Source organism: Periplaneta americana, chromosome 6, assembly GCF_040183065.1.
Source record: "Periplaneta americana isolate PAMFEO1 chromosome 6, P.americana_PAMFEO1_priV1, whole genome shotgun sequence".
Lineage (NCBI taxonomy): Eukaryota > Metazoa > Arthropoda > Insecta > Blattodea > Blattidae > Periplaneta > Periplaneta americana.
In genome coordinates this window covers 91,167,143-91,191,100 of record NC_091122.1, presented here as the reverse complement: position 1 = coordinate 91,191,100, position 23,958 = coordinate 91,167,143, and the positions used below count along the sequence as shown (strand labels likewise).

The following is a 23,958-nucleotide window of genomic DNA, read 5'->3' as shown; positions in this document are numbered from 1 at the left end:
GCTTTAGGTGGCACTTCTTTTCTTGCGAAATCTAAAAATGTAAAGTAAACTGAATTAAAATAAAATCCTAATTGTTGTATTGCCGTATTTCTATCACAAAGTTAGTGGGTTCGAACAATCAAAATTTTAATGACCTGCAAATACTTTAACTATCGGAATTTAAAAGGTTAAAGTGTAGTGGTCTTAAAAAGAATTATACCTCAGGATAGCTCAGTCAATATATAAATATTATAGGCCTACTCATTAAAATTAATAGAATTGATATATTTCAACTATTGTTACATACCTGTTTGCTACAAATCTTGCAGAATATTATTTTTCCATCATAAGTGAATTCTGAATATTCTGTTAGCCATTGCCGGATCAATGTAGATTTTGCACTTATATTTTTCGGCATTATCGCGTTAAACTTCACAGGAAAACGTCCTACCGCTCAAAACTCCTCAACACAAATAAGGTGAGGGAAACAGCAACTGTTAACGAGCATTCAAATGTACCGTTGTTATTGAGATTCAATTGGACAAAAATACAAAGTTCCACTTATTGTTGCATTTCCTGGTAGTGTTAACACTAGGAGGGCCATTCTTTTAAATATTTTGTAACGGTTTACCCTACTAATTCGCAGTTTTACGACTTTTCATAAATATTTCAAAAACACTCTTTCTCCAAAAATTGTGATTTTATGACACTCTGAAGGGCAGTACAGCTAATCGGTTTCAGACCGAAAACAGTCATTTTTATAGTATAGTATATCTCTGAATCGGTAGCAGCACATGTTGTGATTGTTGCCTGCTTCAAAACTAAGGTTGGTTCTTTGTCGGCATTTATGCCTCCAAACATGTTAAATTCGGTGAAATCTATTGCGAGTGTCGTGAGATTCAAAACATTTTGTTTCCTTTATCAATGGTTTCATGGCCGGTGTGAAGCAAACTTTCCACTTTTTAAATGCCTTAAATTTCGCAGTGAATGCATGTATAAATTATAAAAAGTAAGAGTAAAATGCGAAACTTTACAGTGAGTTAGGCATTTTTAGGCGAATATTAATAAATTAGGCTCTAATAACCGTTTTAGGGCATTTTAGGGCACTATAAAACTCTTTGAATACCTTTCAATTTCCATGAAACACAAATATTAATAATTATTTTTACTTTTCTCCTAAAGAAACAAAATAGGCATTTGCCCTAGAATCCGATGTCTGATAATGAATAACGTAATAATTGCAATAATTAGTTGAACGTGATTTATTCAAATCCAGCTACCGCATATTCCTGGGCTAAAAATGATATGTGCTTCCCAGGAGAACTAGGCAAAATAGGCTTAGATTGTTTCACAAAAACACATTTTGTGGTGGCTAGTGTTTTTTATAAATGTGAAAATTCTAAAAACCAAATTCTATGAAAAGTATTCAAGAACTTTCTGACATCTTTCAAAGCCTGTAGTTAGTTGCATGGTTTTTATTACTATGTAGTAAATTCAGATTTTAACACTGAATAACCGAAGTAAATTAATACGAGGTTATAGTTATCCTATCTGATGGAAAGAAACTCAGATGAGATATAGAAACCAGGTAGCACAATTGTCGGATAAACTCCAGAACACGGTCCCTCTACCGTGTTCTGACATTTTCCCCAATTGTCTTATGTCACATGCGTTCCTCCCTCACTTCACAAAATCTTGCACTCCATGTCCATTGAACGTTCATTGGAACAAGGTAATATAAAAAAAAAATCTATACATTGAAGAATACGTATGCCTATTCGCAAGAAATTCAAATAAGTTAAATGTTAGGATATCCACTCAATAATAAAAAGTTGTGAATGCGGCATTAAGTACAAATGATCAATGTATAATCATTCAGACTGTAGCAAAAGGTTAAAGAAGCACAGCATTATTACTTTCGGAAAAGTGCACCATTACTTAACTTTTGAGTTTCCACACATTTACACTACCACAAATAATCTCACAATAAAAACTTAATATTCATCACGTCATGTAACGACCAATTTCATTTCACAAAGTCCTAATATGCACATTACTGTACATTACCAAATGTTCATTTTTACACAAAAGCAGGCCAAAAGCATTACCAGAAAACGGAATGGAATATCGAAGTATGTACAACTTAGAAATATCTACAGCAATTTCAAACAGAGGGGATTTTATTGAAATGTCCCTTCAGTACGTCTTGGATTATCTGTTGGTCTACATAAATAGATACCTCCAACTGCCCACATTGCTGTAAATTAATCTCGGAGACGTGGGAGAAGTGTGGCAATAACGCAAATCAACATCACTGAAAATAACTATAACCATTACGTTCATACCTGAAAAGATCGCTTTATGCACACTTTATTTACGTTACATGACACTGTCTTGACAGGAAGCTCCTTCCTACCGCAGAATATTAAAACAGAAATCACATTAATAAATTTAGGTCACGTTCTTTTTACAATATACGAGGCCAATGAGCATTCTGTTTCAAAAGTAGTTAATTAACGACTGCTAACCCATCTGATCACACATGTGTGACGAACCGCGGAATCTCGTGCTTAGCTACAAACTCAATTAGGCGTTGTAGGCGTAACTTCTAGAAAACAAGTTTGTCAAACAAGTGAGACATACGTTGAAAATGATAAGATATACATCCTATTCCCATTACACGTCTTGATTAAAACCAATGAATCATTCACTTTACACTCCACATATACGTCATTCACATTATTTTCTTCTTAACGTGCTTACCCAATATTGTTAGGTTATTTATTGAGCTGTCCCCGAGGCCGTTATTATGAAATTAACTTTCACACTTGCACTAATACTTTTAAAATTGAACAATATCACCAACAAACGCACCCACACTTAACCAACGCACTAACTTTTTTTAAAACACACTAAAAGCGTAAAAAGCTACTCTTGTTTCTCTGCGTTTCGTTTCGCCGGTGCTCTCAAAGCTTCACCCAGTTTCCATTTAAAGCACAATGACGTCATTTTAGCAACTATGCAGACTCGCTAGCTAGCCTAGTAATTGCAAAAGAATTGCAGTTATACTGGGAAGCGAGTCTACCACTTTTTCAGCGAACGTCGTCTGTATTCTCATGCACGAATGTTTGGCATAAACAAAATATATAATTAATTTAAATCAAAGAGGAAAGTGTTTCATAGTGTTTTAATTTCACGATACTTAATTGACAATCGTATTCCCGCATCTTGTCGACATGCCAGATTAGTAAACTCTACTATTACCAATCTACATTTAACATGACCTTGACATAAATTGCATGCACAATAAGAAAACTAGATAAACTCAATGCGAGGTGAAATAAATATAGGTAAGATAATGACGCATAGGACTTCAATGGTAACCTTGTAACGTATTATGTCTCACCTTCACCTAGCCGAGATGGTACTTGGCTAAAATAGTTATGCAACATCAACAACCAAAAAATTATTTACGAAAAGTTGTCACTCATGTTCTTTTAACATCAACTTTAATGACGCGTAACATATTCGACACATAGTTTTCATCTCAGATGTTATGTCGTGAAATATGTTGCTTTGAGACTTGAAATGCCATGACACTAGTTTGATATTGTACCGGTACTAAGTTGATGTTTTTTTTTTTTTTTAACAGAAGACAGTTTAATATATTACAGTCGTACTATAATAATCGTTAAATGAATTAGATTTAAAATGCAAAGCATTTTGATACCTGCCTATAATTTTGTCAGGGACGGATGCAAAAATTCAAGTCACAACATTAAAATTATTAAGTAACCAATCATTACACTCACACAATATTGAAATTATTAAGTAACCAATCATTATACTCACACAACATTGTAATTATTAAGTAACCAATCATTAAACTTAAGTCTCTTGTCATAATCGTGACCCTTTAAGTTATGCAATGTATTAATAGGATACAGGGTAATTCTTCAGAAGAAGTGAACCAAAGGAGGCGCAATTTTATTATTGCCTTCTCTGAGGTCTATAATAGACTGGTAAACACGTGGTTTTCTCTCCGCTTCAAGTACTTTCAACATAACCATAGAAAATTATTTATTTGTACGTATGCTCTTACGTACGATTGTAAGCTGCGCCATACTGACTGAACAACCACAACGTCCTCCCCTCTCTCTCCTTCCTCAAAATTTCACACCCTTCTCTGAACTTTACCTGATATATCACGAATGCAAACATCTCCATTCAAATCTAGCACACCATTGCATAATCCACTTTGCCGAAAGGTACAGAGCGAATTACTGGAGAATTGAAACATTTCAGTTCACATACGCTGATTCGTTTATTTCCAAACAATTAAGCAATCCTTGGCATAGGCGGTTTCCTTGGGGGGGGGGGGGCAAAGCAAAATCATAGAATCTCCATATAACGGAGTTATGGGAGACATAATTTATCTCCTCTCCCCATTACAGCGTGACCTTGGTACAGTATATCGGAATATGATCATTTAATAAAGGTATTGTAAAATAAAGTAAAATTGCAACAAAATATACAGACAATTTAATTTTTTTTCCTCTTGTATGGAGGAGGGACCCGAAGACTTGCACTGCAGCCTGGGGCTTATTGTGCTCACCAGTCCTATTCTGTGACTGATTGGGTAGCCGAACAGCTGCACTCTTGTATAAGTACAGCACGCCGCACCATGAACTTAACCCGGGCTATTGTATGGATGATATGTGAATTAATGATGGCGAAATGAGTCCGAGGTCCAACAACGAAAATTACTCAGCAATTCTGCTTCAATTGGTTGAGGAAAAACCCCAACCAGGACTTGAACCTGGGCTCGCTCGTTTCATGGCCAGACGTACTAACCATTACTCCACAGTGGTGGATCAGTTTTACATTTACTTCATCTGTTTATTTAAAAAAACCAGATACCATATGAAATGTAAATTCTAATTATTCTATTTAATCTCGTCTTTCAGTTTACACATTATGCCGGGGTCACTTTTCTTTTTTCTGCATTGTTTTGCAGTATGTTATTCATATTTCTCCAAGTGGCTGCTTGAACACCTGCAGAGTTCTAAGATATCAGTACAGGCTGTTACAAAAAAAACATTACAGTGCCTCCATTCCTCAGATGAGTATAGAAATTCTTATACATTTAGAAATTTAAAATAAATATTATAGTGCAGACACATGGTCTGAAGACATTAAATCGTCAATTTGAGCACAGAAACTTAATCATAAACAAAATGAAGAAAAATCTTTTGAATTCAATATTTTCTAACGTAAATAGAAAAAAATGAGTTTGGCCAAGTTTGGGGGGCAGTGCCCCCCCCCCCCCGTAACTCCGTCTATAATCCTAGGTGACACTGACTTTACGCCATTATTCTCACCGGACATCACCGATGTTGTCCTTCCTGTTACTAATAATAATTTTCTGTGAAACTTCGGTATCTTCCTACACTACACAATTCCTCGGCCTCATATCACTAAACCACTAACCTTGACACATAGGCCTACTTCGGCTATCTCATTTAATCCATAAAGAAACTTAAATCAGACGTCAGTTCTGTGTGTAGTGTGGAACGATATCGAAGATTGGCCAAATTTTCTTTCATTACGTCATTAATAACTAGGGAACGAATCTTTATGTGCTAAAAAACTTGAAAATATTAATTTTCTTATGTAGTAAAAAAGTAACAAACAGAAACAAATATATTTCTTAATGTTGATTCTTCTGGTGTTTCAAAATATGTGTAGTTTTAACCCTCAAATTGACAAAGTATCCTATAGGATACAACAGGCAAATAGCCTATATGCTATAATTTTAATAGAATAGAAAAAAAATTGGTAGGAAAATTGAAATTTCACAATACTATAATATTGTACAACATATAAAATATGGACATTGCGATAGTTGTTTTCTTTACAGTCCGACAAGGTTTAATAAACTGGTGTGAGAAATGAAGTTTTGCCAATTTAAGGGTTAAGAAACCTTCTAAGTTCTGGATTTTTCAATTTATATTAAAGGAGTATCTATCAGATGAAAGAAAAGCTTTACATAAATCTGCGCAATAGGTATTCAGAACTTTTTGAAAATGGGGTATGTAAAGAGGAAACTGTTTTACCTAAAATAAATTGTCTAGAGGTTGCACGTGAAGTGACGATTCTATGTTTTTTACTTACTAAATGCTGCAAGATTGAGATCGCTGATCCGCATTTACAGATTTCCCACATTTTTAACAAAATATAATTTTTTTTGTCACTTGTAAAAATTCCATTAAATTTAGCAACATATTGCTACAAAAGGGAACGAACACTTGACTTCTGGCATTATATCACCAATCACTTCACTTACGTACTGGTACTGCATGCATGCCTCTGACTGGAGAACATTAGAGTCAAATGCATTGTGTCAGCTGTCATTTCATAAATAATGGATTCCCCTTCGAGAGTGCGAGACAGCACGAGTAGTCAAGGTCACGACACAGTATATTTAGAAAGAAATTCGTCCACTTTGTGTTTTCATTAATATGTAATATGTACGAGTTTTTGGATTGAATTTAGAAATTCAAACAAAGAAAAAATAATGATTTATGTATTTATAGCTAAATTATTTAAAATATGTATTTACATTAAAATATTATAAAAATGTGTATTTTTATGTGTAATAAAATTTCATATACAAATTACCGTGTTCTGGTTCAGTATTTTTGTCTTAGTTACAGTCTTTTATTTATAAGCAAAAAAAAAAAATATTTACATAAAAATCCGTTCCCTATTGATAACGTTAGACCTTCCATTGACTTTTCCCTGGACCTCTCGAGGTAACATAAGCCCCTCCTTTTCCCATCATTCAAATGCTTCTTGTTGTGAGGGAACGTGCAACAGTGGTTCACTTCTTCGGATGACAGCAAACTGTCAAGGGTACCATGGGATCAGACTATAATAACAGATATCTAATTTCGAAGGATGAAGGAGAGCATCCAGGTGGGCAGAATTTAATCAAGATGGGCGAAGTTACTTCTGCCCCATTAGGCTGACCAGATTTTTTATGATCCAACAGGGACATCGGCAATTTCAAGAAAAATAAACACTTATCTAGTCACTATCCGTTCAAATATTGCAGAAATTACATGTAACAGTAGATACAATTACAGAACTTTGCACACTAAATTTGTAGAGTATGTTAACTTTCTGAATTAAATGAATAAACACACGTAACTTCTATACATAATTATGGCCACTAAGAATTCAATTTCAGTACTGACGCATGCATGGAAGTCTTTCACATAATATTGTACATAATGAATTCTAACACATTTTACAAGTACTGGTCTGAAGAATATATCTTTTTAAGGATCTGTTCATTCCCATACAGCTTTACACTGAGTTCTTCACATGAGAAATGAAAGTTTGTTTTCACTTGTAACAAAGCTGTTTCAATTTTCATTTTTGACTTTTCATCAGTCCAGATTGAGTTCATTGTGAAGAAAAGTCTTTCAACTGATGAATTACTGACATAAAGACACATGATTAATGATACTATTTTGAGAAGATTTTCAAATGGAATAGAATTTTTTTTTTTGAAATGTCGAAAAACATCACACCAATTTTCACCTATTGGTTTGTCACAAAACTTCTCATTTTTTAAATTACTTAAAAATGGACACTGCAGCAGCTCTAATGCTTCCGCGCAACAGGAATGAAGACGAAGATGGTATATCGTATGTTCTTCTCAAAGACTGCAGAATATCTTATACTGTGCTTGCTGGTTCTTCTGTCTCATACTGAGAACCATTCAGAAATGTGCTTGAATCACAGCAGTTTCATCACGATACTTAAATATTCATGTGTAAAATGTTATTGAAACAAAATCAAAATTTCTGGGGACAAAATTAATTTCCGGGGACAAAAAGGGGACATTTGCTCCCCGGGGACAGCAACTCAAAACCAGGGACTGTCCCCGGAAATTGGGGACATCTGGTCAGCCTATGCCTCATACCACTGATATTGTTATGGAAATAGATTTATTACTAGTCACGACAAATACACTGTGTCCTGCTTAAAACAAAAATAAAATAAAAGTCCATAGTCCAAATGAAAAAACTAATTTAATTGAAACTGTTAACATTTTCTAATACCTAAAGAGTTGCAATTTCAATACACTTCAACATGACTACCATTTGTAGCATGGCAGATGTCGAGTCTGTTTTCCACCTCTCTTCAGGTATTCCTCAGCATATCAATAGTGACATTTTGAATTGCAAAGCAGATTCTGAGCTTCCAATCATCGAGGTCAGCCACTGGTGTTCTGTATACTTGATTCTTGGCGAATTCCCATAGAAATAGGTCCAAGGGTGATAGATCTGATGACCTTGGCTGCCAAGAGATCCTCTGCCAATTCACTGTCTGGGAAAATTGTCATTAAGAAACTTGTGTACCTCCAATGCAAAGTGAGGAGGAGCGCCATCTTGCTGATAAATGGTTCCTGCAGAAAGCTGTGGCACAACATACAACTCCAACATATCTAGATAGGTTGAACCAGTCACTGTAGGTTCAGCAAAAACAGAAGGGACCTATCACATGATCTTTCAATAAACCGCATCAGACATTAACGTTGGGTGAATCGTGTTCATGTTGAAACACAACAGATGGATTCTCACTTCCCCATATTCTGCAATTGTGTCTATTGTATTTCCTGATACGTGGAAATGGAAAGTTGACTCATCAGAGAAACACATATGATCTAAGTACGAGTTGTTTTCGTCAATTTTGTCCAAAACACTCGCAGCAAAATTTAGTCTCTTATCTTTATCGCCGGGCTTGATCTGCTGTATGATTTGAATTTTGTATGCTCCAAGACGAAGGCTTTTGTGTAGAACATTATGAACAGTACTGCGAGGAATATGGAGTTGCAAACTTGCTTTTTGGATTTTCTTGGACTTCTTGTAAAGGAGGTTCGTACGAGTTGAATGTTCTCTTCAGAAACTCTTTTCTTAGAATGCTTACCACTGCTCGACAAGCTTCCTGTTTGCTTCAACTTTGCATCCCAGGCCATTATTCTCTTGTAGTCAGGAATGGGATCCTGTCTTTGAAGGTTGTATTCCTAACGAAATCGGCGTTGAACATGCTTCACAGACTTTGTTTCTGCAAATGAAAGATCACACGAGACTTTCTGCTGAACAGTCCACATGGCTAGTTTTACAGAATTAGTTTGCTGTTATTTATTTCTCCATGGCAACGATTGTTACATTGTTACAAAAATTGCAAGATTTTCACTACCAAACCTGACTAGATATATATATTTGGAGTTATAACCATTTATTTTATTAGTGTTTTAAGTGGGACATGATGTATTTTTGGGGTATTTCCTTACAGTTGCATTACCAAAGAAAGGTAGGATGTACTTACATGGCTTCTAGTTGAGTCATACATACCAAAATAAAAGAAAAATTGAATGGCGACGCCAATTTCATTTTCCGGAATAAAGGTGGAAAGTTACTGTGAAAGTGGTGGCCAGCAGAGAGACAGAATCACATATTAAATATTAGTAAAAGATACTGATTGCATACTCGTACATATGCGAATATTTTAGAAGTGTACAAAAATAAGCATGATATTAAATTTTTAATAAAGATGCAAATTGAAGTCCAAGTATGATTTAAGGATTTCACAGTTTTTAACGTGGTGTGAGATTTTTTGCACTGTATCATAGGTACAGTAACATTCAAAGTTTTAGAACTACCAATATACGTCAGCTCCAACAAAGAAGCCAGGAGTCCACACCTGTGGAGTAACGGTTAGCGCGTCTAGCCGCGAAACCAGGTGGCCCAGGTTATATTCCCGGTCAGAGCAAGTTACCTGGTTGAGGTTTTCTCCAGAGATTTCCCTCAACCCAATATGAGCAAATGCTGGGTAACTTTCGGTGTTGGGCCTCGGACTCATTTCACTGGCATTATCACCTTAATCTCATTCAGATGCTATATAACCTAAGCTGTTGATAAAGCGTCATAAAATAACCTCCCAAAAAAAAAAAAAAGCCAGGAGAAATCTATCCTGGTAATGGGTCCAACAGCAACATTAATTATTCTTTTTGAAGTCTACTGCCAGGATATTCTATTTAAGTGTTAGGATCTAACTGCTTATTAACATATGTTTGGTACCACCTATTTCTTTTGGCCACCATGGACCAAGGAAGTTAGAGAGTCCCTTGACTATTGTCTTTTCTTTTCTGTTAATTGATCTTTCGTCATCCTTTCATGACTTACCTGGGGCCTGTTTCTCAAAAATACTAGTTACCAGAGTATATTTCACCAGCTCTAGTAGATTCTGTTTCTCAAACTATTTTACCGTAACTTGTGACAATTTTTCACTAGTCACATGATCTCTTTCACTAGTCAGCTGATTGAGTTCATTTGTTTAGAGTCATTGGTAGGTATTGTTGAGGTTAGACAGCTCAGTTTTTTGTGTTTTGGTTTTGCTTTCTCTTTTCGGTTAAAATTCCACCAATTGAAAGCAAATTAACTATACTCAATATGATTAATGAATCAAAGGATATAGGCTACTATTCGGTGCTTTTTCAAGCACAATAAGAAAAAACTTATAAAGTAAACGAATGGACAAAAAATGTTGTAATGTGTGAAGGTGTAGAACTGATATCTCAGAACAAAGATTATGCATATGTTAGGGACACTTACTGGCCCAACATTAAGAAAGCAACTTTGATGAGTACCAATTCAAGTTCACAGTATAATCACAGTCTAGTATATACAGTCACGAAGCTTGAGTTGTGAGGGTGCTATGAACAATAGACTGACCCGGTACTATTTCGCATTGTATGTAATGAGGCGATATTAGCGATCCTAGTGGTTAGCAACTATCTATGGATGTATATTTACTATGTATTGAGCTTCGTGACTGTATATACTAGACTGTGGTATCATAATATAAACATATTATGTAGTTAGTGGGTCTACTGCCGACATGAATGCCACTTATAACTTAATGAAAAATTCGCTAATTTTTTTTTTTCAGTTTTACATTTGATCTATTCATAAATTAGTGTCGGTTTATATTTAATTTGTAGGCTAAAGTTGACAATGTCAGAAGAACTGGCAGTGGAGGAGGGAAACCAGCAAAATTCACTGCAGTTGATGAATTGGTATTAGATTATTAGGAAAATATTCTGCATGTGTTGCTGGTCTAGGACAGAAAGACCTGATGACATTGGAAAATAATCAACATCCCAATTTGTAGAGTATTTGAAGCTTTGCTGATAATGCATGACTTCTATTAATTGTCTTGTTATGGCAGGTTCCACTATATTTAAAAACTTTCCAAGCTTTTCAAAACTCAAATTATGTTTATTTAACGATCCTCGCTACTGCAGAGGTTATATCAGTATCGCTGGTGTGCCGGAATTTTGTCCCACAGAAGTTCTTTTACATGCCAGTAAATCTATTGACATGAGCCTGTCGCATTTAAACACACTTAAATGCCATCGACCTAGCTCGGGATCGAACCCACAACCTCGAGTATAGAAGGCCAGCGCTATACCAAGTATGCTACCGAGGCTGTCTCCAAGCTTTTCAGCACTTTACCTAAACTGTTCATTATATTTAAATAAATGCTCCCATAAAGGAATAATAATTGTTCTTTCTCGATACAGTTTTAGCTCTTCTCACAAAACTTCATCACTTCAGTCGGAATCACTAAACCACATATATTAAAAAAATAAATACAATATCTTGTTTTGATTATCTGAGAAAGGTTGTCACTGGTAACTGATAATATAGAAATCACCAGTCTTTAGAGTCTTGTAGGAATATTCCTGTTGAATACTAATATAATGAACTAGATTAGCATTTTGAGAAACAGAATCACTTATGAACTGGTGAAATCTACCAATATTACTAGTCTGTAAACTGGTAACTAGTACTTTACCCTTGTAGTTTCTAGAAACACAGACTTGTAAAATAAACTAATATTACTACTGTACAGACTAGTATTACTAGTTCATGAGTTTTGAGAAACAGGCCCCTGGTAGTGAATGGATAGTAGGCTAGACGTATTTCATCAATCAATCATGCAGTGGTTTACCTTGGTGTTTCTGCACTGGTGTTGGAAATGGTATTGAACAATGACTGGACTGAAGAGAAAAAGTGAAGTTACAGCAAAAACCTGCTCTAATAAAATTTTCATGGTACTTGTAACATCAGAATTGAACCTCAGCCTCTGGTGTCGAAAGGTGACGCACCTAGCTAATAAAGGGACCATAGGCTGAGCTGCAATACGCAGCTGGACTTCCTGAACTAAGTGTAATGTAAGTTTATAATAAAGGATCTGTAACAAAGAGATATCTTCTTCAAAGTTTAGATCCTATAACCTATTTCATCATCAAAGGGATTTTCTAATCTTTTCAGTTTTATAACTCCCTTTTTCCTTTGGGTTTGTAATTAATTGAGATATTTTTGGCAATTTGTGGTCTTCTGCTTTTAGGATGTGCTAATACTTTTCTTTCAAGATCCAATTCTCTCTTCTAGGTTGAAACTCTTTAGTAGTATTTTCCTTTCTGTCCATATTACTTTTCTTATTGGGGAATCAGGTAGTGGTCTGAGGAATCTCGTCTCTACTGTTTCTATTTTTTCAATTCGATTTGAAGTTCAATGTTGCACATTATGTTAGTTTGTGACTATAACAGTTTCCAGTGATAACTTCAAATTATTCCTCCTCTCCCACTCCCCAAGGGGGGGGGGGGGGCAGAAAATGAACAGTATGAAAATTGGATGATATTAATACAGTCAAATCTCTGTATAACGATAAACCCCTCTATTGCGATTAAAAATATAGTTCCCGGCATAAAATGTATTCCTTCAATGTAAAAATTCTCCTGATATAACGATATCCTTTATTGAATGATACACTTTAATGGCCCCAGTGTAGTATATTCTCCCTCTACTGCGATAAAGCCCGGTAAAATGAAATGTTTGTTGCTAAGCGATACAGTAAGGTACGTGATCTTACTTTGATGGAAATCTCAGTTTAACTGACCACCGGGTATTTAGTGTCTTTGGATTTAATAAGGTCTTTATGTGTGTCAATTTCCGTGAAGAGAGCTCTGAAACAAACTGATATAAGTGATTTTTTTTTTTTTTCAAAAATTTTGTAGGACAGTGCACGGGGCAGCGTGTGAATCACTTCAACAGTTCCTACGTAGTGTTAGTCTTTGTGTGTGTCTATTTCCGTGAAGAGAGCTCTGAAACAAACTGGTATAAATGACTTTTTTTCTTTTTTTAAACAATTTTGTAGGACAGTACACTGGGCAGCGTGTGAATCAATTCAACAGTTCCTATCTAGTGTTAGTCTTTATATGTGTCAATTTCCGTGAAGAGAGCTTTGAAACAAACTGGTATAAGTGACTTCTTTTTTTTTCTCAAAAATTTTGTAGGACAGTACACTGGGGCAGCATATAAATCACTTCAACAGTTCCTATCTAGTGTTAGTGATGTTCCAGAAGAGTACAGAATGTAGTGTCTTTGGATTTAATAAGGTCTTTATGTGTGTCAATTTCCGTGAAGAGACCTCTGAAACAAGCTGACCTAAGTGATTTCTTTAAAAAATGCAGCATATTAAGATGGTTTCATTGATAATTTTAACACTTTGTACCATAATATACACATCAAGTAAGCTGAATAGAAAGCCTCTTACTAATTTAACTCCTATTTTTAAAACCCTCCTTATAACAATACATCTCTTTAGAACAATATTTTTCTTTGTTCCCCTAAATATCGCTAGAGAGATCTGACTGTATAACATAGAATATTTTTATATAGCAATGTTTTGCACTCCTATTTAGGCACAATAATAATAAAATTATATTATTGCAGTAGCAGGTGAACTATGTTAATATAATGAACTGTGAGATAATCCCAGAACGACTTCTGCATTACCATTCAAGAGGCAGATGATCAACTGACCAACCAGCAAAGAGATGGATCGATGATGACGATAATGATGATGATGGCAACAATGAAGATATTAGCAAATGTCTAGAGAATACAATCATGCTTTGTTAAGAGAAGATCATTCATTATTAGTTTTAAAGTTAAAAGAATTATGTAAAATAATATTTAGCAACATAGTTTATATTAATGGACAGTTTTTAAAGTACAGTGATCTTTGTCTGTGTGAGAATCATTGTTGTTTAGAGGAGGGACAGTTTATCTTATCAATGTTAAGAATGCTGCACAAGGTAAGGATATTAATAAGACAAACAAAAATATTAATTTAACAAAAACATTTTACTTATATATTAAACATAAAACATACATTAAACAACCTGTACATCTTGATATGCTACTTCATATCAAAGTCCAAAGGCACAGCCATTGTCTATTCCACTTCATACATTTGGAGGTATTGGATTCATTTCAATTTTTATGTACCTAGGTACTACATATTTATAGTGTTTTTCATGACCTGTGAGACTGGGCCAAATTACCGGTACATAAGCAGTTTTGGCTTAAGTTTCTCAAATTAAATATGCTTCTTAAGCTGTATAGTTGTCATGTACCTTGGAATGTCAAAAAGGTTCCATGAATACATTTTATAATTCACTTAATATATTTTTCTACTCCTGCTCCTCCTCTGATTGTACACCCCTGCAATAGTCCACACCACAGTAATATAACATGAGCCAATGATTCTCATTTCACTGCATGTTGTCTCTCTCTCTCTCCCATGAACTACTGGTTCTGCAAGGTATTGAAAAGTATTTACCACTCCATGTTTCACTAGAACAACTTCAATTCCAAATTTTTAACACTTTCTTAACATTCATACATTCAACTTTTTTGACAGTCTGTAGTTACAGTAGCAGACACGTTACTGGTAGCTTTGATTTCCATTTTTGCTTGCGAACTGCTACGATAGCAAGTTGTTAATTAAGAAAGTTGTGTGCCTTAGCCACGTGACTTTTATACTGAAAGAGCAGTAAGATGATAGTAAATGAAAGAAGGTGAGAAATTAAGGGACACGTATTTTTATTTATTTTTTTACTTTGTTTTTAAATATTGTACAGTCCCTATGAAATATGTTATGGTTCACTGGTTTCTATGTTCATGCACATGTCTTGTTAACCTGAAAATGACCTACTAAGGTTGAAAACGTTCCTTCATTAAACATAATCTATTTCAATGTGTAGTGAGTTGTAAACCTCACTTGTTATTATAAGTTATTAGACGGAACATAACTCGCAATTTTGATTGCTTTTATGTTATACTGACTTATCTGAAAACATGCCTTTAAATTTTAATAATTATTATTAATGTGAGAGTCCCTCATTCACAAGGTAGCATGAAAATCTCGGAATAGTCAAACGAAAATTAGATTTCTATGTATTAATATTAGATAATGAAGAGGTGTGGACTAATGCAAATTGGACCATTATCTAGTCAGAATTAAATGCCACCAACAGCAGCTACTAATAGTAAACACGGTCACTGAAATTTGGATCAAAGTCATTTAACAGTAATGAAATAGAGAATAAAATAATCAAGAACGAATGTTGTTATTGTTGTTTTATAATGCCAGGCGTTTGATAATAAAGTCATTTGACCTCTTGCACTCCAATATTTTTCAAAGATATTATCATGGCCAGCCACTGAAGCACAGATTTTGAGGTGTTCCGAATCCATTTCTTCAAGAACGAATGTAGAAAGAGACATTATACCAATTAGAAAGGAGTCTTTCGAAAATAGTAATGATGTAGAAAGAAAGTGAAAGATTATAAAAACAGTGTTACTAATGTGGCTAATGATGGGGTAGAGATAATGCTATGACATACAAAGAGTATCCAATAGTAATGAACATAACATATGAAACAAGAAGAAAAAGCTAAGAGTTAATGCTCAAGAACATACCCAAGATTTAAAATTAAGGGGTCAACACTGGGGAAAGGGCAGTTGGAAATTATTAGAGTGGCTCAACTTAAAGGGGGAGTACAATCAGAAGAGCAGCAGGAGTAGAAAAATATATTAAGTGAATTATAAAATGTATTCATGGAACCTTTTTCACATTCCAAGGTACATGGATTATCAAAATCCCTTTAAGAATTTATTGTGAAAATGAATTGAAGTCTTCCTTTTCTGAGTATTGTGAAATTTGTTATATCTATGTCCATTCAGTGAAAAGATCACATACACTAGGGATAAGCAAAAGCTTTTCAGGAGAAAATCATTTCAGAAATTTGAGTTGACATATGCATTACCAAGTTCACTTTAGTAAGGTCTTTTCTAATTTTATTGTATTGCTATAAATGTGTAAAACACGTTTCAGTGACTGATCTATTAGGAAAAAAAAGTATCTACTTATTGAGATCAGAAAACTGGCGATGAAGGTAAGTATTGACAGTATTATTGTTATTATTATTATTATTATTATTATTATTATTATTATTATTATTATTATAGTGGCGGTGGCAGCAGCAGCAGCAGCAGCATTATTGTTGATGCTCAACCACTAAATACCTCTTTGTATTTCGTGGCATCCTAGTAGATTTCACATATCAATTTTATGCATTTTAATAGGTATTCCTTAGTCACTGTACGAAGTAAATATGTTTATTCATACAAGTAAGTTACTACACAATCTTACACTGCTTATAATAGAAAAGCCAAATGTATAATTATAATAATTAATTATTCCATTCTCATTATCTGAAAAATGTAACAAACCTCCTACATCTATATTAAGTATTAAATTACATAACTTTAATTATTGCCTGATACAGTGTAAATGTCCGATTATTAAGGAGTCCTCTGAAGTTAAGTATTTAGGTATAATTTTCGACAATCATTTAAAATGGAACCAACACATTAATTACCTTTGTAATAAATTACGTAAAATGATATATTATTTTGTTTTGTTTACTTGTCAATAAGTTTATTACGCACAATATACTTAACTTTATTTCAGTGGTAATTATGTATGGAATTATATCATAGGGTAGCTTATTTAAATCCAATTTCAATCCACTTTATTTATGACAGAAGAAAATAATTAAAATGTGTCTTCATAAACCTATTGATTTTCCATCTCAAAAATATTGTTTTTAGACTTTAATGTTCTTAAAATAATACAAATTTATTATACCGTATTAATAAAATTCATACATAAAAATCGAAATAATTTTGAATTGTATTCTCATAGTTATGAAACAAAAGGTATGAATTCTTTAAGATTGTTTGAACCAAAATGCAACACTGCTACAGTATTTAATCATAATTTAGGCCCAAGAATATATAACAAATTTATATTTAAATATCCTAATCTTGTCAATTCTAACAGTTCTAGTATTAAATTAAAAAAATATATGTATGCAATTTATAAAAATTGTAAATTTAAATTTATATATTCTTATTGTGTGGTAGACATAAAACAAATTTTATTATAAACTTCTTAATTTCAATTCAGGAATCCACCCCTGAGGACGAGTTCTACTCTTTCAGGGGCGAGCTGAAGTTTTTCTGTTTATATTATATTTTATGTTACAATTATTAGCAAAATAAATAAATAAGTAAATATGGAATCTTTGTAACATGTTTTTTAAACAATTTCACAAGAATAAAAATACTTCTACGTGTAATATAATATCTTTCTAACAATAAGTCACTATTGCTTCTTCTGTTCAAATATAGATCTTGAACTTCATTCATTACTCAGTACAAGAACCCAACATCTATTTCTTGTTTCATTAGTCTCTCCTACTACAAAGCATGTGATTTAACATCAGCTGAAGCTAATTCCCTAAAAGTTCTCATCATCGCCTGATATATAAAGGCGCTTGTGTTTCTTTTTTGACATGATGACATCCTCGTCAGAGGGGCGTAGTGTCACAGGTGGGATCAAAGCTCCTGCAATGTATCTGTTCTCAGCATTCAGGAAGTTGAATGTGGCACAGGCCTGTTCTGTAGTCAGCACCTCCACATTGATGCGATGCTTTGCCATGAAAGACAGAACATTGCGGTTCAGCTTTGTGTTGCTTGTCATGTCTCCAACACCCAACACCAGCAGATCTGTATGTAGACATGTTTGTATTAGACAAAGAACCTCATATCCACTACAGAATACTGTAGTCTCAATTATCCAGCAATTCAGATTATACAATACGATTTTTTCCCCTTGGCATGACATTTTTGCTTTGAAAAGTTTTATATAATATTCTTATTGAATTTGGTATTTCCAAGAAACTAGTTTCAATTAATTAAAATGTGTCTCAGTGAAACATATAGCAGAGTCTGTATAGGCCAGTTTCTGTCTGACACTTTTCCAATTCACTGCAGGCTAAAGCAAGGAGATGCACTACCACCTTTACTTTTTAACTTTGCTCTAGAATATGCCATTAGGAAAGTCCAGAAAAACAGATAGGGTTTCGAATATAACAGCTTACATCAGCTGCTTGTTTATGCGGATGACATGAATATGTGAGGAGAAAATCCGCAAACTATAGGGAAAAGTCGGGAATTTTACTTGGAGCAAGTAATAAGATAGGTTTAGAAATAGAATTCCGAAGAGACAAAGTATATGATTATGTCATCCACACTTGTGGAGTAATGGTTAGCACGTCTGGCCGCGAAACCAGGTGGCCCGGGTTCGATTCCCGGCCAGGACAAGTTACCTGGTTGAGGTTTTTCCGGGGTTTTCCCTCAACCCAATCTGAGCAAATGCTGGGTAACTATCGGTGCTGGACCCCGGACTCATTTCACCAGCATTATCACCTTCATCTCATTCAAACGCTAAATAACCTAAGATGTTGATAAAGCATCGTAAAATAACTACTAAGATAAAAAATAAAATGATTATGTCTCGTGACCAGAACATAGTACGAAATGAAAATATAAAAAACTGAAAATTTATCCTTTGAAGAGGTGGAAAAATTAAAATACGTTGGAGCAACAGTAACAAAAATAAATGACACTTGAGAGGAAACTGAACATAGAATAAATAAGGGAAATGTCTGCTATTATTCGGTTGAGAAGCTTTTGCCATCTAGTCTGCTTTCAAAAAAACTGAAAGTTTGAATTTATGAAACAGTTATATTACCAGTTTGTTCTGTATGGTTGTGAAAATTTGACTCTCACTTTGAGAGAGGAACTGAGATTAAGGTGTTCGAGAATAAGGTTCTTAGGAAAATATTTGGGGCTAAGAGGGATGAAGTTACAAGAATGAAGAAAGTTACACAACACAGAACTGCTCACATTGTATTCTTCATCTAACATAATTAGGAACAATAAATCCAGACGTCTGAGATGGGCAGGGCATGTAGCATGTATGGGTGAATCTAGATATGCATACAGAGTATTAGTTGGAAGACGTGAGAGAAAAAGACCTTTTGGGAGGCTGAGACGTAGATGGAAGGATAATATTTAAATGGATTTGAGGGAGGTGGGATATGATGGTAGGGATTGGATTGATCTTGCTCAGGATAGAGACTGATGATGGGCTTATGCGTGGGTGGCAATGAACCTCCAGGTTCTCTAAAAGCCATTTGTAAGTAAATAAGGAAAACTGGGATCAATGCATGATTGTGTGAAGGAAATAAACTTCAATAACATGGACTAAAATATACATGTTGGTACATGTCCACTGTTGAGTTTTCACTATAACTTTCTGTAGTGTTTGTTGAGTTGTGTTTGTGCACAATGACAATGGAAGAAAAAGTTGAAATGCTGACAAATGGGATGCTATGAATCAGCTAGGAAAATTACCAGTGAGTTACCAAAATCACTGCTGTTAATACCATACTGCTTACTAAGTGAATGGATAATGGGGATTCTTCATCCTAAAGAGGGACTGTTACGAATGGTAAAAAGTAGCATAAAAAAATTTGTCTTAACAGAAAGTAAAGACACTGGTATCCATATTATACTGCTTATGAAGTTGAGGAACATTCCAAAAAGAGAACTCGTTGAGAATGGCAAAGTATAATTAGGGACTACGTGAAGAGTTAGTTAAAAAAACAAAGTGAATCCACTGCTACTAACATCATAGTTCTTATGAGGTGAAGGGACACTGGGGATACTGCATAAAAAGTAACTCATTAGGAGAACAACTAATAATAATAATAATAATAATAATAATTTATTTATTTAATCTGGCAGAGCTAAGGCCAGTAGGCCTTCTCTTCCGCCCAGGGGACTGCATAAAGAATTGGTTCAAACTGCTGTCAATGTCATACTTTTTACGAGATTGAGGGACAAAGGAAATGTTACATAAACAAAAAGAACCCATCAGGAGTGGGAGAAAAATAGTTAGGGTCTACATAAAGAATTGGTTCAAAGACAAATGTCAAGCCACTGCTGTTATCACACTACTTACAAGACTGAGGGACAAAGAACTCCTTAGGGATAGAAAAAAAACAGAGACTGCATAAAGAAGCGAAGCCACTGTTGTTGATACCATACCACTTTGAGGTGAAGGGACATTGCATTCAGAAAAAGAACTCATTATAAGACAAAATGTACAAGAGATTCTCCAAGGATTTCTATTATAGTATTGTCTATTGATATTTTTGTTCTTTTTATTTCGGGCTAGTAATAGACTAACATTAATAAAACGACTCTCAGGAGTAAAATGGTGTGGCTCACAGAATATATTCAATAAGCCATATCAGATTTACGTAAAATCTGTTATTAAATATGGAAGTGGAGCAATTATAACAAGTTCAAACAATTTCAAGAAATCAGAGTTAATGTTGAACACAGCATTAAGACTGATCACCAGAGTATTTAAAAACACTCCAATTAGAGCTTTACTGCTACATACAGGAAATATTCCAAACAGAGAAGAAATAAAGAAACAAGGAGTGAATACTTAAGTTACGGTAAAATCATTGAAAGACAAATCTTGGATAAATTCACAGAAGTATATACAACACGAATTCAGAAATATTCAATACACATAATAATTATTTAGAAATCCTGAAAATACATTTACTAAACAGAATATGGGCAGGAGAAGATCCATCAGAATCTTGGCAGGAAGCTGTTGTTATACCAATTTTTAAAAGGGAAACCTGAAAGATAATGAAAATTAATTATAGCAGAATAAGTATTCTCAATAATGGACATAAAATATTTACAAGAACTATACCCAGAAAACTAGATGCTCATCATGAAAATTTACTTGATGAAGAAAGAAATGGTTTCCGGAAGAGCAGAGGGTCTTGTGCTGATGGTTATTTCACCTTAAAGCCTTTAATTGAAAAACATAAAGAATTTAACAAAGAAACCCATATGGCATTTGTTGATTGTAAGAAAGCATTTAATCGTGTTGATAGGAATGTGACTAGAAATTTTAGCAGATGAAACTCCAAATAAAATAATACAGACAATTGTCCAATTATACAAATCTAATGCAATAGCAGTAAAAATAGAAGTAGAATTTTCTGGTTGGAAACCAATAACTTGTGGAGTGCGACAGAGCTGCCATTTACCACCTCTCTTGTTTAACATTTATATTAATGCCATCATCAGATGCTGCAGACTAACAATTCATGGAAACATTCTTCTCCACAGTAATAATACCATAAATACTTTCTTCTATGAAGATGACAAGTTCTTCTTGCTAACACAGAACATGAATTACAGTATTCGATTCACCATCTTAATATTATTGCTCAAGGTTTGAAAATCTAAAAAACAAAAATACAGTTATAGTCCTCAAGGAAAATTATCCATTTGAAGCAAAATCTATATTAACAATTCAATCTTGAAACAAGTTAACTCATTTAAATATTTAAGTTAATCTTTAACATATCGCTGGCTCAATATTACAAGGTTCTATGTCTATATCAGAAATATTACTACATACACCCTTGTAACATTTAGCCAGCGATATCTTGAAGAATACGGTTTGATATTCAAAATTATGACAGATCTCTGAGAATTATCAACCAAGTTTTCAAAACAACGAGGTTCAAAAACACAAAGATGAAAGGCTTATAAAGTTTGGCAGTTATGGTAGTGAAGCATGAAAGATACGAACCCAAGATGAAAGACTCATAACATGTGCTGAAATAAGATTTTTTAGAACTGCTGGATACAGCCTTTTAGATTACAAACGAAATAAAGCAATAGTTAATTAACTCAAAATAATTCCTATAGCTGAATATCCCCATGACTATAGACAAAATTGGTTGAGCATGTCAATAGAATGCAACCTTTCAGGATACCAAAACAGATACTACAATATATCCCCAGGAGGATCTGTGGGTCAACCATTCTGAAGATCGCAGAGGCTATAACAGGCCACTATGCTTATTATTTGACAGGCAGATGATGATGATGAAAATACCAATTCAACTATACAAGAAAACCCACTTGAATAAGATCAATGTGAGATTCACATTGTTATTTTAGAGAAAATAAATAAAAAGATAGGTTCTACCGCTTTCTTGAAGCAATTGACAATAGAAACACTTAATGAGAGATATCCTTCAGACAAATGGCTACAGGTGTATACACACAGGGTGCGAATTAACGGGGGGATTTCCCCCTGTTGGTAAGTTATCCTCCTCTCATAAATTCATATTAACATTCCTGCCAAGGATAACTTCTATCAAATATAATTGTTTTAATACGAGTATACTTCATAAAGTACAGTATAAAGTAAGCAAATAAAATAATATTGATGTATTATCATCACCGGCAAGCTGTTAACAATCAATAACTTAGGAATTACACATCTTATCTTAAGCCTGCTCATGGATATATGTAATTATTATTATAATCAAGATGCAAGAGAAGCAACTCAGTGCGACCAAGCGTTGAGTCATATTGAATGAGGATAATAATAATTTTATGTATGGTATTCTTTATCTAGGATTCTATCCCCTCCTCATCAGAAATCTTAATTCGCACTCTGTATACACATGGCTCTCTTACAACAGCAGGCAAAGAAGTTGGAGCAGAGTGTACTGTGAATATTTAAGCCACTATATTGCAGATAGACAAAGCAAGACTGTTTTTGAGAGAGAGAGCCACGCAATTTTATTTGAACTAACACAACTCCTATACAGGCAAAATGAGATCCAAAAGACAATGGGAGATATTAATAAAAGGAAGTTACTCAAGAATCTGAGCATTGTCGCTGTTTGATATTAATAATAAGATCTTGCTCATGTTACTCGCCGAGGTCGTGCTCAATCACCTCGGCCACAGAGCAAGTGCTCATGTTTTGATATTAATAAAGCAGAGGTCATGCTCATTGTTAGAGCAAATGCTTACGATATCCTGAGGTAGCTTATTAGCAGACTCAACGTACTCGAGAGACGTTTATAAACGTGATGGCAACATTCATGAATGTGATTCCTGATCGAAGAAGAAAGATTTATAAAAGACGAGGGACTCTGATGTGCATAGTTACTAAGATCTGTACAGATTTGAACGGGAAAATGATGCGTAGTGGCTTACGGAACATTTCTTACCCGAATCGAATGAAACAAGGGGTGGAACACTAAGGAATGCAGAAAAAAAGAGAATATTTCTAAGGTGCATAGGAGACCCTGCTTTTCAGGATGGTGTAGTAGAAGATATTGGTATTTTACAAGGCACTGTGTCCTTAGAATTCTGGGAAATTATCTGTGCAATTAAGGAAAAAGTAGACAATTGGATTCAATTACCAATGCTGCTCTTGAGGCAGCTAAAATTCAATGGTCAAACAAGTGTACATTCCCTGATAAATTTTTAAATTATGGTTTATTTAACGACGCTCGCAACTGCAGAGGTTGTATCAGCATCGCCGGTGTGCCGGAATTTTGTCCCGCAGGAGTTCTTTTACGTGCCAGTAAATCTACTGACATGAGCCTGTCACATTTATGCACACTTAAATGCCATCGACCTGGGCAGGGATCGAACCCGCAACCTCGAGCGCAGAAGGTCAGCACTATACCCACTGCGCTACCGAGGTCGACACATTCCCTATGTTATA

The 23,958-nt window shown here is 34.5% G+C and overlaps 2 protein-coding genes across 3 annotated transcripts in view; both read right to left on the bottom strand.

Annotated features, from left to right (window-relative positions):
• Positions 1 to 2,985, bottom strand: part of LOC138701490 (ubiquitin carboxyl-terminal hydrolase 2-like) — a 181,156-nt gene extending 178,171 nt beyond the window's left edge. For both annotated transcript variants that reach the window (XM_069828406.1, XM_069828408.1), the window contains exon 1: positions 2,743 to 2,985. The gene's annotated coding sequence lies outside the window, so the exon portion shown is untranslated. The remainder of the gene's footprint in view (positions 1 to 2,742) is intronic.
• A 14,182-nt stretch (positions 2,986 to 17,167) lies between these two features.
• The window catches only part of LOC138701489 (NADH dehydrogenase [ubiquinone] 1 alpha subcomplex assembly factor 3), a 45,476-nt gene continuing 38,685 nt past the window's right edge, over positions 17,168 to 23,958 (bottom strand). The window contains exon 4 of the mRNA XM_069828405.1: positions 17,168 to 18,044. Within this exon, the coding sequence (XP_069684506.1) occupies positions 17,776 to 18,044 (269 nt within the window). The 3' untranslated portion in view covers positions 17,168 to 17,775. The remainder of the gene's footprint in view (positions 18,045 to 23,958) is intronic.